At 39.4% G+C, this 17,774-nt stretch overlaps 1 protein-coding gene across 5 annotated transcripts in view; it reads left to right on the top strand.

Annotated features, from left to right (window-relative positions):
- The window catches only part of fam13a (family with sequence similarity 13 member A), a 65,185-nt gene that overhangs the window by 24,607 nt on the left and 22,804 nt on the right, over positions 1-17,774 (top strand). For all 5 annotated transcript variants that reach the window (XM_079645107.1, XM_079645110.1, XM_079645108.1 and 2 more), the window contains 4 exons: positions 4,721-4,762; positions 11,368-11,409; positions 11,540-11,731; positions 13,255-13,453. In XM_079645107.1, the coding sequence (XP_079501233.1) occupies positions 4,721-4,762; positions 11,368-11,409; positions 11,540-11,731; positions 13,255-13,453 (475 nt within the window). The remainder of the gene's footprint in view (positions 1-4,720; positions 4,763-11,367; positions 11,410-11,539; positions 11,732-13,254; positions 13,454-17,774) is intronic.

Raw genomic sequence — 17,774 nt, 5'->3', positions numbered from 1 at the left:
TCGTTAAAGTTGAAATCTTCCGGACAAAATGATCAAAGTGCCGGTTAAAGGTCTTCTTTGTTATTTATTGAGCTTTAAAACAAATTGATATGATTCGATATTAAACAAACTAATATTATATTTTCCAAAAGTGTACAGTAATTTATAATAACATGGGAATAATAAATGGAACGCTCTCTCCTTCTCCTGACAGCCCTTCAGTCCCAAAATAAACATATCTATAAATAGTTTAGGTAGTTTGAGAGGTAATGAAAATAGCTACGTGTGATATTCTAACCTGAAGTGTGTGTTTTGCTCCGCTCACCGCTGCAGGTGATCATGCGTGTCGACTCGTCAGCAGCAGCTGATCTCTCTCTCTCGTCAGATTAGACTCGCGTTTATGTCCACATCGATCATTTGTTTACATGCCCACCGGAACCCCGAGGCATTACCAACAGATCAACGCACAATCAACCCATACAGGACATCCCTTTCTCCACATTAAGTGTTAGACATTAGAATTGACTATTCTTGTCTGTCACATACTCTTCTTGTCTGTCACATACTCTTTTGTCTGTCACACACTCTTCTTGTCTGTCACATACTCTTTTGTCTGTCACATAAGTGGCGCAACTGACGCGGTATTGTGCTAAGGGGAAATTATTTTGACAGGACATTTTGACCGGAGAGATTTAGATTTGCCGGTCTTCAGCATATTTTACCGGTCAAAGTCCGGTAATTACCGGCTAATGGAAACTCTGTCTGTACCTCTATCTATTAAATCAATGCAGTAATTCTTTATCCCACTGCTCTCACCTGTATCCGAGATATGACACCAGCCTAATTCACCACACACACACATGAGCCAACATAGCAGCGTCATGTGAACTTATTCCGTTCTCAGCATTGCGTAGTCGCACGTAGGGGATGCATACTGGCTTTTGTGTGGAGTTACCATGGTTCACTAAATCTTGTGATGTAACCATTGGATTTCTTAGAAGCCCATTGGAAATAAGTGGGAGTGAGGAACGTTGCAGTGTGGTGTGAGCGCAGTAACCCCTTTGGGTATAATGGCATTGTTGGCAGCCTGTCAGAAAGACTCATCAATCAACCTTAAAGCCTGACAGCACATATTTACAGCTGCACCCTGCTGAGTGGATTAAAATGGCCTTCCTGCCATTTGCAATGTGGTGCCTTTTTTTTCAAAAACTCATACAGGACACCTCCGTCCTTTTTTCAGGTTTTCTTTTAGGAATTTCGGTTTATGAGGAGTCTAAGTCTGCAAGGTCACAGAATATCTAGAACTAGAATATTAGATCTAAGTCAAATGAGATACAACAGAACATTTCAGCTCGTTTGTGGAGTATTTTTAGCCCCTCATGAAACTACTTAAGGTGAGTTAATATCAGGACTTTGGTAGTAAGAACACTGCTATGCCAGATTTACACATTTAAAACAGGCCTGTGATCTCCTCTCCCATGCGCCATTTGGGTTCAAACATCAATAAGATGCAGCAAAGATTATAAACATGATAAAGAGATTTGACACAAAACAAGATGCATTTCAGATCTGATCATATTTCATGTAAATCGTTACAGCCACCTTCAGCTTTAGCTGTGCTTCAGTTTAAAACCTGTAGCATGGTGGCCTTTTGTTGCTTAACACTATGTTCTCTGATACGATGAACTTAACCAAGCATAGCTTAGCCCGGCTTTTCCAAGACATACTTTAGGTCTTGACCACCACACAGTTTGTGATCTGAGGTATTCTAGGAATGTGTTTGGGGGTCCTCAATAGGAGCTGAGACACAAGGGGACTAGTAGCTGATTTAATATTAAAAACAACATTTCAGGAAACATTTTGTTGAAGCCTGTCCTAGCTAGAGCATTTTTGTTTAAGCACCTACTCAAATAAAAGCTTCACTAAACCCGGAAAATAACAACAATAAAACCACTAATCACGACTTGTATTGTGAAGGCAGCTCCAACATAATGTTTTATAGATGTGGTTGAAATCTGAGTTTCAGTGAGAACTTTGATTAGACTTCTGCAATTGTTGTTTTTGCGAGTTGTAGGATTTTTCCGCCAGACTACTTTGTCGACACACTTTTTAAAATGTTAAGCGTTTCCAGAATTACCGACTTGTCATTTGTAATTTTCCGTTCGCCCCGGAGGGATCAGACCTTTTTTCTGTGTTCTCCAACAGAGCTTTTTGTTATCCCCTCAGTAAGGTAGTGGGTAAGCAGGATTTCCGCTTTTGCTATTCACCGTGCCAGTGAAGGCACATTATTATTTTTAATACGATTGCCAGACTGTATAACACCAGTTAAGAACATGTGTGTGGGGAAAAACCTTTACCTCGAAGGCTCTTTAGGAATAAATAGGTCTCACAGTGAACCATACCTGCCCCTAAGACATGTCTACAGGAATACATGCACATGTCTTTTGCCCTTGAGAAGATATATGAAGCTCAACTTTGGCCTCTTTCTGATTCCTGTCTCACTTGAAACCTAAATCCTTTGTTTTTTTTAACTTGAGGTGCTGCCCCAATGGCCGAAGTGGATTCCTTTTCCCTCCACACGCCCTCCCCCCTTACAGTGAGCCCCATGATGGCACGTCACGTACCAAAACACACCGAGAACCAAACAGTCACAGAACGGTCTGCTCAATAACAAGTCTTTATTCTGTTTTTGAGAACATTTGAGACCCTGAGCATGTTTACGACCTATGATGAGACTGATTGTTTATTGGCACAGTGTACTCAAATTTGGAAATTGCTTCAGTTAGATGATGTTTATTTTGTGTCCCTCTCTAAGAAATCAGACGAAACCAGCAGAATAGAATATTCTTGCTGCTCATTAGATATCAACAATATTGTGTGACTTCTACTGCGATGAATATGGTTTATAGGACAGGTTTGATTACATTACAAAAGTAAATCTATATATACACAAGATATTAGTGTTAGTCATTATGCTCTTTGTCAGAAGATTGGATACAAACCACTTCAAGGTAATTCACTTCAGAAACACTTTTTGTTATATTCCATGGAATGCTCTTAACATCCCGATAGCAATGAATATATTAAATGCTTTGACAATAAATACTTAAAAAAGTTCATCTGTGGAAGCCGTGGCGCTGTAAAAAGCACGACCAATCGTCTGAGCCGGCACGGCTAAAATAACTGGATGGCCTACCTGCCTGTCAGCCTTCCATCTGTGCACAAACTTATCTCGTGCCCTGATTGGTCATGTGCGCGTTCGTGTGTGTTGGAGGAGTCTTTAAACCTACCTTTAATGGTTAACCCTCCTTTAAGGAACAATATGGATATTTTTATTTTCAGTCAATCTGCCAATGATGTTTTGAATTATCCTTTCTTTTGGTTAAAAGAAGCTGTGACAAATGCCCATCACAATATCCTAAAGCCAATCCTGATGTCACCACATTGCTTGTTTTGTCTAGAACATTAGCACAATTGGGAGGTGTAGCTGAAGTATTTTTTTTACTTCAAATGAATTGAACATAATTCAATATAGTTGACAAAACAACTGATTGTTTTATCGCTATCGATGATCTATATACTTTGTCAGTCACTGTCATTCACTATATATCATAAATACTGCTGAGCAGTTGACCTGTTGTACCTGCTGTGTCGAGTTTATCAACATTTTTTAACTTGAAACATTGTCTAAATAGTTCTGTTGCATATTTGTTCATTCAGGACCTTTTTACAATTGTCTCTACACGTGTTTGAGAACATTGCTAAAATGAACTTTGTCTCGACACGTTTTTGCTCACATGTGAACATCCAACTCCTGTTCCATAGGGGTTTGAAGTAAAGAATAGTCGCGCTATTTTGTAGTTTACAGAAGAAATATTGGCCTTTTTGACTTGTCAGAGAATGACATGTAGGTTTCACTATAAACATTAATGATGGCTCTATTGAAGTCAGCCGTGAGAGTGTTATAGCATGCATACAACTATGAAACACTAACTGAAGCATCTAACTTTAATTCATCTATAATTATCTTTAGATTTAAGTCTGTACTTTTCCTTCTTTTGACATTTGCCTGGAATCTCTTACATCTTTGCATTTTTAAAATGCATATAATATAAAGCTAGTTAGTGTAAGTTGCCAAATATATAAGAATGTCATTGTAGCAGAACATCAATAATTTGAACCGCACATAAATGGCTCAAACCAAATGAAATAAGCGTATATAAACACAGTCCTGATCGAACACACTTTGTGTTACAAGGTCAATTTGTTCAGGTTTGTTGCAGTGTTTTTCTTCCTGCTTTGATTTTAGAGAGGATAATACAGTATTCAGCTCTGCTTAGGCAAACAAGACTAGGTGATTATGAAATGTTCAGCTTATAAGAGCCAGGATATGAAATGGTTAGGCAACCTCAACATTCAGTTCCAGCACTGAGTTCCTCTTATCGTTGCATAATTTTCATCATGTGTTGCTGGCATGTTTCCAGTGGCAGCAGACAGTCTATATTCTAGAGCAGCACCCATTTCTCTTTTGGTTCATAATAATCACCAGAGACAAGTTGCACAAAGGCACTGATCTGCTGCTCATTATGACTATTATTCTGCAGACAAAAGCCAACCCTATGCTCCTCAGCCCCAGTGAAATGTGGGGAGGAGGGGGGCAGCTGGATGTTGTTATGCCTTAGCACTTCATTGCCACATCCTGCAAGCTAATTCATTAATTCTGGTTGTTTTCATATTTCAGCTCCCAAGAAGAAGAGAGGCCAATATCTCCTTTCTACATGAGGTAAGGCCATCTTGCTTTGCATGATAAAGCTTGCAGCACTGGGGGGGGGAGTATGTTGTTTGGGGCTGTAGGAGTGGGGCAAGCTGTGTGCTGCATCATAACACAATGGAACCAGCAGTTAGAGGGAAAGCGGGGCAGCGTGCACATGCATCTGTTCACCACTGTTATTGTGAAGGAGGAGCCTCAGCATGTTTTGATCATGTTTCAGAAACACCCCCCCCACGCATAATGCTGAGATGGTCATTGAGTGAGTGTGGAAAGAATAACAACTTTAGCTTAAAACGTTTTGTCTGCAACTATTTTGATAATCTATTCATTGTTTCAAATGTTTCAGGCAAAAGAATAGTGAATGTCAAACAACAGTTAAAAATATCCATCCCAGTTTTCCCAAAGTTATTTCTTGAAATGTCTTTTGTCACTCCGATCACACATATATTCAGTTTGATGTGATATAAAACAGAGAAAAGCCGTAAATCTCAATATTTGAGAGGCTGAATTTCTAATTGTTTGTATTATACTTACTCAAAATTAACTAACCTACGTCAATAACAAAAATAATTGTAAATCGAAGCATTAATAATATCTGACTACATCAAACACATATCTAATATATTTGATATCATTTCTTGTCATAACTTCCAAAGGTAAGTGAACCCAGTATTAGTGCATGAAATGACATGCACTAATATTACAAACAGTAAACATCATGTTTCTGCACATGCATGTAATAATGTTCCTCTGCAGCCTGAACACACCTACAGTACAGTACACCTGATTAATCATCTATGACCCTACTGTCATCTCGTCCCATTTAACCCTTATCGTATGTTTACCTAAAGCCTTAAAATCACAGCAGCTTGTCCAGCCGGTGTGAACGGCAGATTCCTCAGTTAGTCATTATGATTTAGCACTTTAGCTTACTGATATGATTTAAGGGCTGATAAGGCTCCTAGGTGGCTGTGTGTGTGATCAAGCAGTAAAAATTGGTTTTGATTTTAACACCAAAACTCAGCATAGGTAGTTCTCCACTTTTATAAGACACTCCTGATCCTAAATAAATGGGCCTAAAGCCTCACAGGAAAATTGGAAGAACTGGGAAAATGCAATCAAAAAATACAGTACAACTTTAAATACACTTTATGACTTACAGTATACTGTATATAAATGATACCCTATTTTGAAAAAAAGTGAATTATTTTCGTTGTTGCACCATAGCAGATAACAGCATTTTTGTACTTAATACAGATAAGAATTTAGAACATGTTAATCCAATGCAGCAGTAAACCTAGATTTGTTATAATGTAATAAAACACCAATCATTCTGATCAGAAGGTCAAAGGTCTCAAATAGTGCACAAGTTCTACACCGGAGGTTAGTGATAGTCAGTTATGGACAGTACTAGGCTTGGAATTTCGTCATTTTAGGGGCAAGGCCATTTGGTCTTTGGTGTCACACGTTTGTTTAGGGCACAAAGGCCACATGCAAGGGCACAAAGGCCATTGAGGGAAACATTTGGATTTGGAGCTTACAAATAAATCACTTCACTTTCTTATAAGAAAAACACACGAATGACATGGAAAACAAATCACTTTTTTAATATCAATAATGTCAAACATTATAATCATATAGGCCTATGTCTCCTTAGTATAACCGTATATAAAATAAAATACTCTACTTTGAATAATTAGTGTTTGGTATGTTATCTATCTACTACTTCTCCCATTCACAACTCCAAAATCAAATCAAAAAATCTATTAATATGTAACAAATATATTCCATTTCAGAGCAGAAGAATCAGCAGTGCAGAGTGAAGCTCCAACATTCAACTGTATGAACAAGTAATACTTTGAAATGCAAAAGTGTGTGTGTGTGTGTGTGTGTGTGTGTGTGTGTGTGTGTGTGTGTGTGTGTGTGTGTGTGTGTGTGTGTGTGTGTGTGTGTGTGTGTGTGTGTGTGTGTGTGTGTGTGTGTGTGTGTGTGTGTGTGTGTGTGTGTGTGTGTGTGTGTGTGTGTGTGTGTGTGTGTGTGTGTGTGTGTGTGTGTGTGTGTGTGTGTGTGTCTCTTTAATAACAATTTTCAACTCGAGCCTCAAATTTGCGTGACGCGTTCTCGCGGTAGCCAGAAAACCAAAGCAGCGGCCGTTAGCCGTTAGCACTCAGAGCTCACAGCTCCTCATATCTGTTCAGAAACTGGACACAAGTTAAACATGTACAAACCACAGACTGTCTGTGTCATGGCGAATACAGTCGCTGGTTTATTTCTGTCTTTAGGACGTTGTTGTGAGTTTTAGACGGAGCAGCTCCAAGTTAGTTTAGCCTGATCGATCCGATCTCCATTCAGAAAACACGCATTTTAAAAGGTTTTTCGCCTGCCGTCTTGTCTGCACACTTGTCAAAGCATTAATTCATGGTTTTTACTAACCGTTATCAGTATTTTGTTACTTCGGCATCATTAAATCACGCTCAAATATGTTAATTTTGTTGTAGTTGAGTCTACCACAGTATTTACAGCGCGTCCTGTTGAATGACAGGAGTAAACACAGCTGACAGCCGCAGTGAAACTCCAGCGATTAAAGCGGTCCGTTTTGAACGCAGCATAATGCTGTTCAGAGACCAGACGACTGCTCTGACGCTTTTAAAGCAACTTCAAGATTTTAACAGTGTGAGGGGCACAAAGGCCATGTTGGCCGTAGGACGGACAATTATTTGTCGTCATGGCCGCCGTGAAATTCCTACCCTGGACAGTACGTTAAGGATACAATGCTTATCATTGTCCTATTTTACTATGGTATGGGATGTATAATCTCTTTGTATGCATAACATAATCGCGGTCAGTTTACCTCCACGGTAAACCCGAGATTATATTTCATGAAACAGATAAGGTAAGTAGCTTATAATCATTTTACAAGTCTAAAGATTCATTTCTAATTGTTGTTGTTGCAGCCCGAGTCTTTTCCAAGAGAGCTGGACTCAGTCTGTTGAAACAGTTTTCCCTTGTTCCTTTCTCATTCACTTCTCTTGCTCACGTTCATCAATGAATTACTCCATGGCCTACTTGTACTTTATCACCTTCACACTCAGATACACTTTATTTTCTGTCTGCTGAGGTCTAAATACATTACTTCACAAAACAGATTGCCTCCTAGATCGATGAGCATACTTGTCGTGTGTGTGTGTGTGTGTGTGTGTGTGTGTGTGTGTGTGTGTGTGTGTGTGTGTGTGTGTGTGTGTGTGTGTGTGTGTGTGTGTGTGTGTGTGTGTGTGTACGTGTGTGTGTGTACGTGTGTGTGTGCACGTGTGTGTGTGCACGTGTGTGTGTGTTTACCAAAAGCTTCTAGACTCCTGGCTAATACCTGACTGTGGTGTAATACTGAATGGGCCCTGGGTACACATTGCGGGCGATTTAACTGCTATAAGCTTCTGCTTTAGAGGCTTTGGAGTTGTTTCCTTCTTGCTTTTTATGCCCTAAAGAGCACTTGACTTAAAACCCCAACACCGATAAAACTACGGAAACATACTATTATTTTGTTCAGACTTTCTACGTTAGAAAGTCTGCAATGAAGCATTTTCATTGAGTTAACTTTAAGCTCTTGTAAAACAAAGACTTGCGCTGTTGGCATTTTTTAAATCGCACTTTTCAAAAATAGCACAATTACACAATTAAACTGCCAGACCTGTCATTTTACTACAGACCTGACATAACAGTTCAGTAAATGTTAAAGACACCATAATACAAACTGAATACAAAACACAGCTGCTGACTAAACTGTCACTAATTCAAACGGTTATTTTGTATCTTTCAAGGCAATATTTCAACATTTTGAGAAATATTTGTGTTATTGTTCTATTCTTAATTTTGGGGATGCAGTTCTCTTCCTGGAATCTCCAATGGTTCTTTAGAAACCTCAAGATGACAACATGTCTAGGGATTGTTCCTGATGAGCTAGTTCATCAGAATTTAAAGGGGGACCTATCATGCAAAAGGCACTTTGTGATGTCTTTTATACATAAATATGTGTCCCCGGTGCGTCGGCGAACTCACGCAGCATCAGAAAATAAAACCCTCTCTCTTTTTTATCTTTGGATTCCGTTTGAATTGTGCCACGAATTACACATATGATGTTTGTCAATTTAAAATTTTGCAAATCAAAAAAATAAAAATGTGTCGTAAAACTGTGAAGTAACACTTTTTTTGTGTAAAACCGCTCAATGAACTACATCTCCCGTCTCGCACCACGCACCAAGACGGCCGTCACTTTGGCACATTTCACTTCTTTCTTTCAGAATGAGGCGAAAAGTATTAAAAGAGGTGAAAATCACTACTCTGGGCATGTTGAGAGCTGTACATACACAACAGGGGAGTTAGTCGGTGGTAAGAGCCAGCATGCGGGACCGGGATTCTGGGATTTGTAGTCTTTCTAGTTGTGTATTTTTCATAGTCTTATATTTCAACAGTTTTAAGACAAACTGTGACTTTTTTGACCTGGAAATTATTTTTTAAGATTGACAAACATCATATGTGTAATTCGTGGCACAATTCAAACGGGATCGAAAGATATGTTTTCTCTCTCCATTGACTTCAATACATAATTTTTCCGAAATAAAGTCCCATGGGTCGGAAGAAGATGGGCGGGACTTCGCTTCTCTATTGCTCACGCGAGTTGTCGTTGTGCTATAACGTGGAATGAGAAGTTGCACCTTGTTTTTAAGGTTCACAAAACAAAAAGTGTTGGGAACTTCTGCCGTAAACTCAGTGTCGGATTCAGTGCTTAAATTGCAGCATAGGGCATGGTGCATTTCCCAATGTCTGATAACCATCTCCCCCTGGGACCAATGCCAGTTATATAATTGTCCTTCTAGTCACTTTTAAATAGCCGATTGCAGCTTGGTGGACGGTCCTCAAACATTAAGGACGGATCTTCACACGCCATAATTCAGGCTTTATTGTGTCCGCTGCACTTGATGAATTCATGTCTTTGACATTTGCAAGCATTAAGTTCTAAGGTTAAGTCAACATCAGTAAACCATTAAACAGTTTTCTGTTGCTTTAACCTGTTGCGTTAAGTGCCAAGTTTATTATTAGGCAGTGGCCTAATGTTTTTCTTGCACTGCCCAGAGATAATCAACTTTAGTCCGAAGCAACTGCGAGCATTAACTTTCTATTAAACTGAACTAAATGTAAAGGATCTTTCTACTCATGGTCACAGATGTTAAAACTGCAAATACAATATTTTTAACATAATGATTATTTTAATTAGTTAAGCTCATCAAAGGGATCATCTGGTAACTGCTGTTGAATAGATCCTCTTCATGTCATTGCATGTCTTTGCCATTTCACAAAGGTCACAGTCACCTTCCCAGTGTATGAACACTACATTTTTATCGCTTCCTTTTATCTGTGCACTGTACTCTGGAAAGTTGTGCTATTACTGTCAACACCATTGTTTATGGGAGATTTTTCAGGTCACCCTGCACATGATAACTTAGCTGTACTCCAGAAAAAGCTTAACTGACGTCTGTTAGTTTGTGAAAGCCGTATATTGTTGGGGAGTAAAGGAAGAGGCAGATTGGTGCAAAAATTGACGCCAGGAAGAATCAGGAAAATGTTTCTTTCTGGCTCTTTAAGTTCTTTAATGGAGAAAGTCTTTATTTAGAGGCACGTTGCACTAAAAGGAGTGCTAAGACGTTGAATGTTACAGGGACTGTGAGAAAGGCAAAGCAGATCTCATTCTAAACATAGAAAACGTAACTCTTTATTTCTTAGATTCTATGCCTAAAGTGTTGTGTTCTTCATACTATGTACACTTTGAATTTTTATTGATTATACATTTCGCAAAAAATATCACCTTACTTACATTATTGCAACATATCCTAATATATTAAATCTTATCCACTGTATCACCATACTGTGTATCGCCATACATACACAGCTCTTATGGCAGCTCTTCAATAACAAACTAAAATGTTAAGATAAAATGTTGAAATGTAATTCAAGTAGGGCTGCTCGATTATGGGGGTCAATAATTGATATCACGATTATTAAAAACGATTATCCATTTAATTTGAAAACATCAATTTATTTAAAAAAAATGTGAACAGTATGTTTTTAACAGTTGATCACCCTAAACTTTAAGTATAATTCAACTGAAAAACCAATAAAAAATAATCGTTTTATTTCGATTATGTTGTTTCCTTAATCGTTGCAAGCCAAAATCGTAATTACGATTAAAATACGATTAATTGAGCAGCCCTAAATTCACGTTGAAGATATTTGAATTTAGGTATAAGCATACCCCTCTACACATTATCTAACCACCCATCATTTGCTTCATTGTTCTCCACTTGGCTTTTTGTTAAAAGTATCAAGAGTACTGACCATATACGCTATTGTTAGACTTACCGTTAGTCATAGAAGCCGGTCACTTTGCTCTCAAGAGGACCTACTTATGCTCTGAACACAGCTGAAGTTAACACTCACTCATGCACACTAGATGCCTTGATCACCTAGGGCCAGAACCAGAGCCTGGGGGATTTTCTCCGTTGCTCAGTGACCTGTTGTGACCACCTGTTTCTGTAGCTCACCTTCCCCTCTTGTTTTTCTTTCAGTAACCATCGCTCTCCTGTCTACTGCAGACCAGACGTGGTGAAGTAAGTCAACTTAGTAATTGTTGTTGTCTTGTAAATAACTAATTAATTGATTTATTGATGTAACACTTTGATTGGAAAATAAGGTTTCAATTTATTAACCGTTGTATTTGTTGTTGTCTCTGTCCTTAAGTATTCTGGACAGGACAATCCGTTCAGCAGTGGAGCAGCACCTCTTCAATGTTCACCCTGTAGAGGGTCAAAGTTCAGAGGGCAGCAAGTTAACGTGTCCATCGTCTCCAAGGGAGACACCGACTGCCCGTCAGAGACGTCGACACCAGAGAGAGCAGCAGGAGGAGGGGCTGAGACATAAAGAGAGAAACAGGTACAATATGTCCATCATCGTTCTCGTTGGTAGCTGATGGTACCAGCGTTGGATTAGTTGCGGTTTGTCTTAGGTAGCAACACGGCAATGTTCTTTTTTCAATGTTAATCAAAGTCACATTTTCCTTGATTCGAGTGCAGACAATTATTTCTTATGACTATATAACATACACTAGTACATTTTAAATTGTCTTATTTTGCAGACATATATATATATATATATATATTAGGGCTGTGCAATTAATCGTATTTTAATCGCAATTACGATTTTGGCCTGCCACAATTTCGAAAACAACATAATCGAAAAAAACTATTACTTTGCTTTGCTAGGTTGTGACAGTGCACGGCAACATATTTGATCTAATTTATTTTAGTCCCATTTATTTTTATTTATCATATTTATATATGTCTACTAGCTTGTTGAAGTGCGCTCCAAAATATTTGTTGATCTTGTTTATTGGTATTTATTATTTTGATATTATTTATTTAAATGTATCATTTATTTTTGTATTTTTTTTTCAGTTGAATTATACGTTCAGGGTAATCAACAATTAAAAATATACTGTTCAAATTATTATTTGTATTTGTTTTAAAGTTCAATAAATTGATGTTTTCAAATTTATATTTAATAATCGTGATATCAATTATTGACCAAAAATAATCGTAATTATGATTTTTGCCATAATCGCACAGCCCTAATATATATACTCTGTGTATATGTGTATGTATGTGTGTATATATATACAAACGTGCATATTTTCAATGGCTTATGGTTTCTCCCTGTGGGTTTAATAAGGATTTTAATATCTAGTTTTATTGAGTGTCTATATTAGATTTGTGCACATGCCATTCATTGCATATTCATGTAGTTTTTTATAGTTTTTGTTAATGTTATTGCTCACTATTGTGCCATTCGCTTAAGTTGGACAAGAAGTGACAAGCAATTACAGGACACCAAATCCTACCATAAATAAAAGTTTGAGAACAGGTTTAAATATTGGTATTGCAACAGAAAACTCTAAGATGAATATTTGTAATATTGCTGTGCCAGTAAAGCCCAATAATATGCCAGACTTAAAGCTGCTCTCGGTGACTGGCTGCTGTACTAATACTTCCATTCGGTGTTTTTGGTAAACATTTGTTACGGTTTCATTCTGCGGTAAGTTCGTCCACTGAGACATAGCACAGTCATAACAACTGTAGTCATTGCAGTGAGAGACACTAATCCTTGTTGATGGAGAAGTCTGAGGAATCAGTGAGGCATGGACAAGAGCAATGCATTTGTCCGAGGACGTCATAGAAAGTAAATACGAGCGTGGTCTGTAACTTGACAGTCAATAGAATTAGCACTAAAGCTAAACAGCACGTGTAAATTAGTAATCGGTATGACGATGGCATTTATTTTCTTAAAGCATTTGACCCGATGTCAAGCTGATAAAGACAGACCAAAGTATGCAACTGTGAGAGTGAGATGGAAAGCAGATGTCTCATTTCCTAAATGACTTCTATTCTGTCTGAGAGCAGAGCGGCGTCCAGCCAAGCAGACAAGGAGAACATCCCGTCGAGCGCAGGGAGCAGCACTGGCAGCGTGGGTGAGGACACTGGCAGCAGGGTGAACTCACAGGGAGGCCAGGGCGCTCACGCCGAGCGAACCCCAAAACCCAGGAAGTGGAAACACAGCCCGACCCTGGTGCAGCTCACCGACAACCAGGACGCCCAAGAAGTGAGTCATCACAGGCATCTTTTTGTGTTGCTTTAATCTTTTCTGCCACTATTGAAGGTCAGTCTTAGGTGTAGGTCATTACGCAACCAACTGAAAGAAAGCACGTTTCTTTCAGTGGTTTGAAGCACAGGGTGTCCGCGGGGTCTTAAAAAGTATTAAAAGTTGATAAATCAATTTAGCCAAAATTAAGACTATTAAAAAGTATTAAACGGCATTTTCCAAGGTATTACATTTTGTAGCTTCTTTTCATTAAGTATATAAATTGTCCAAAGAGGTTGTATTCTACAGTCTGCCTGAATGTAATCATTGTGTAGGTGTGTAGTGTGATTCTGTGTAGTTTATTTATGGCATCCCGTTGGATTTGACGTCATCTGAACAGGACATCGCACGCTCACTGCTTAATGGCGCGCGAAGGTCCGTTTACGCCGGTTGTTAAGCAACATCGTTATGGGGAAATTCAAGTTTGCGTCCAAATGTTTGGAAGATAAGGAGGAAGGACAATCAATACTGTATATAGTAAATGTGAAGTGTGTCGCCAATGTAACCGGTTAAAACTCAAAGTGGTGATGAGGTCTTAAAATGTAAGGAAAGGGTCTTAAAAAAGGTCTTAAAAGGAATTACATTTTACTTCAGGATTCCTGCACATACCCTGAAGAAATATCATGGCTACTTTAGATGGTATTTAGATTGTAATTCAAAAAGTGCAAATGTTACGCACCACCAACAGTAAACAGGATTCTCAGTCATAACGTTGATCATCACCACCAGAGATCTTCTCCTGAAATCCACCTGTGTTGCATATTGGTTGATGAAGCATTCGGGTCAACCTCCCTTTCTGCCTCATTTCTGACTCATTTCAAATAATTGTTGGTTGCAGTCAACAAGAATTGCTAAATGCAGACAGCGGCGAGTTGGAAGATGACAGGAAGCACTGCCGCTGCAGCTGCCTAATGGGTCTCAGCCATTCCCATTGTACAGCGCCATGTAATTTCCAGCATCAATTGTCAACCACTTTTTCCAGAAGCAGTGCAGATGTAATGGCCGTTTTATGAGAGCACAATTTGCCCTAGCTTTTATCCACCAAAGAAAAGGATGCCCCAGAGAGCAACTTCTCAACGGTTGTCATGCGGATGATAAAGAAAACAATGTGGAGTGCTCAAATATAGGGGAAATAATAGAGATTGAGTTACTTTGGAAACCTCTAAAGGTCATGTCTTTAGTTTCCATCCTGTAGAAGCTTCTGCTAGGGTTACAATATACTTATCAACAGGTAGAGATGTTGCTCTACCGTTTTTGCCAACATCAAGTTGTATTAAATTAATTGTAGCCGATGTAAGAAAAGGTATACAGATTTAAATTATTTGTAACATGATTTGTTAAACAACAGACCATACCATCAGGATATTTACTCTATGAAGAGTTTCTGAATTTAATTTTAATTACATACATATAAAAATTGCAAAGTCAAATAACTAAAACGTATTATGTATTTTGGACCTTTCTGAAATGTCTCCTTCACACAGAATATCAACTGGTGCAGTCTTAACCCATCCCAGCATCCATCTCATGCTGTCCCAGCATCCAGGTCAGGTGTACCTGTAGGATTAGATAATAAAACACTTGCTCAGCTCTCTCGCCTGCATACCCAGATGCAGTGAGTCAGACCCTATACAGTGGTGTCACAGAGTCAATAAAAGGAGTGTGTGAAAGCAGTCAAAGGGTGTGAAACATGTAGCTTCAGTAACACGACCCTCCGTCCGCGGACTCTTCTGACACTGCAGCTGAATGAAACCAAGTGGGACTATTATTCCCAATTGGTTCCTGAATGAAGTGTGCAAAGAGCCGCGTTCACACCGCAGTCATTTTCCCACTTTAGTTCCGAAATGTCGCATTCACACCAAAAAGAGCCGGAACTAAAATTAGTTCATGAGAACCTTTTTTACCCCCTTTTCCGTCACTGCTAGAGAGCAGGTACTTTCATGGGAGAAAAAGGTTCCTATGTCTGATTGGCTGGGCAGAATGCAAACCACTCCCAAAAAGTTTTGTTAAGCCGCCATTTTATTATCCTCGCATTAGCATTATTAGCATTAGCCCAGCGCACAAACGCAGAGAGACTAACTTATGGCAAACAAAAGAAAACATGGGAGCGGTGGAGATGAGGAGGTGTCGGCGTTCTGGCGATTTACTCGGAAGGCTTCAGTAGAAGCTGCTGGGTGTCCCAGCAGCTTCTACTGAAGCCAGTCCCCAACTCCGAGGACTTCCGGCCAGGGACTTCGGGTGGCAGTATACGCCGTGAAGTTGTTTGCGGCCTGCCAGTAAACCCAAAGCAGAAGAAAAAGAAGTGACGTCAGCGGCTTAATTTGCCTAATCCTCCCTCAGGGACTTATTCCGGTGTGAACGCGATCTGTACTCATGAGAACTAAAGTGGGAAAAGTACTGCGGTGTGAACGTGCCTAATGTAAAGTTCAGCTGACTGGTGTAAACAGATCAATTCAATTTACGCTCTCACGCTCAAATGCAACCCCATGCATTTACATAAGAGTACAGACACTCGATGCCTTGACACACTTATGGTCTATATGCAGGAGCTCCAACAATTGTGATTGGTTGGGTGACTGTGGCGTTAAGTTGCTGACAGCAGAGGTTTGATGTTTTTGAGGGTCTGAGTATCTGTCGGTGTGAACAGCTGTCTCTGAATGTAAGCTTGTTAGGTCAAGAGCCACTGAGGGTAAGGAGCTCTGCAAGCATCACAGGTGCTTCTCTGGTGCTGTTCCGTGTACAGAAACACTGCACCAAACAATGAATACAGTATGTTTAGTTCCATGTGATTTCTTTTTTTTCGGTGAATACAGTTAACTAAAATCCCAAAGTTCCCTCAATAGGGAGTTTCTCTCCCCCCCCCCTGCCTATGAAACACTTGCGCTTCTATTGGCTAGTGCTCGAACACTTTGAGCGTGATAGGCTAAAGGGCGGGACATCTCAAAGCTGTGAAAAGAGTTGCTGCAGTGTGAGAACAGTACAAGTTAGGGCTGCACGATATATCGTGTCGTGACGATAATCGCGATATGCGCATGCACGATATTCACATCGCAGGACGTGCGTTTTCTCTCTTTTTAGGACGTGCAATATTAAGTAGGCAAATGAACTCAAACACGTCATGTTACAATTATTTTTGCTGCTTTCTACAAAAGGAAAACTCGCACGGCTCTCATGTCAGGGGTACTTGAGTGAGTGACAGCAAACCACCAATCACAATCAAATCTCCAAAGCAAACGGACCGGGTGATTAAAGGTAAAAACACTGAATAAAGTCGTTTCATGTGTTTGTCCAGGGCAGTTCGGCGCTGCTAACCGAGCTAGCTCAGCCTGTTGCTCTGATAACTTAAGATCCAGACGTCCGTGACTAAACTCTTTCATCCGGTTAAATATAGCTAGAAAACTACCAATTGTATAACATTAAAGTTAAAGAAAGGATGGTTTGTGAAAAAAAACAAAAAACTGTCTTTTCTTCAATTCCTGTATTTTTTCATATCGCAGGGGGGGGGGAAATGCGTGCAGCCCTAAGCACAGTGTCACAGTAGAGGCACACAATTCAAATATGAACCAAAAAGTGTGCCTAATATGTCCTCTTTAAGTACTTTGTAATGCTCGGATTATTATAAATTACAGCATGCTGTCAAGACTTACAGTATTTTAACAAAAAGAACCTCAAAACATTTCTAAGAAAGGTTTAAAGATGATAATCCAAAAAGCTTCATGAAAGAAATCAACATTGGTTTTTATCGGTTTTATTTTTGATGGAAAAACTTGTCACAAAATCAGCTGATGTAGATAGTTAATCACATTGCATTTAGCTGACGCTTTTATCCAAAGTGACTTACAATAAGTGCATTCGACCAAGAAGATACAAACTTGAAGAAAACAGAATCATATAGTACATCAGGTTTCATAGAGCCAAAACATTTCAAGTGCTACTCAACAGGCTTTAGATAAGCCAGTCCTTTATTAGTATATAAGTGCTTTGTTAGAAATTTTAGTCGAAAGAGATGAGTTTTCAGTCTGCGCCGGAAGATGTGCAAGCTATCTGCTGTCCTGGTGTCAATGGGGAGCTCATTCCACCGTTTTGGAGCCAGGATAGCAAACCCACATGTTTTTGCTGATGGGAACTTGGGTCCCCCTCACAGTGCGGGTGCAGCGAGCCGTTTGGCCGATGCAGAGCGGAGTGCACGTGCTGGGGTGTACGGTTTAACCATGTCCTGGATGTAGGAAGGGCTAGATCCATTCACAGCATGGTACGTAAGCACCAGTGTCTCGAAGTGGAT

This window comes from Notothenia rossii (assembly GCF_949606895.1).
Source record: "Notothenia rossii genome assembly, chromosome: 1".
In the NCBI taxonomy this organism is placed as follows: domain Eukaryota; kingdom Metazoa; phylum Chordata; class Actinopteri; order Perciformes; family Nototheniidae; genus Notothenia; species Notothenia rossii.
The sequence above is the reverse complement of the archived record's forward strand: the minus strand, read 5'-3'. Positions and strand labels throughout refer to the sequence as shown.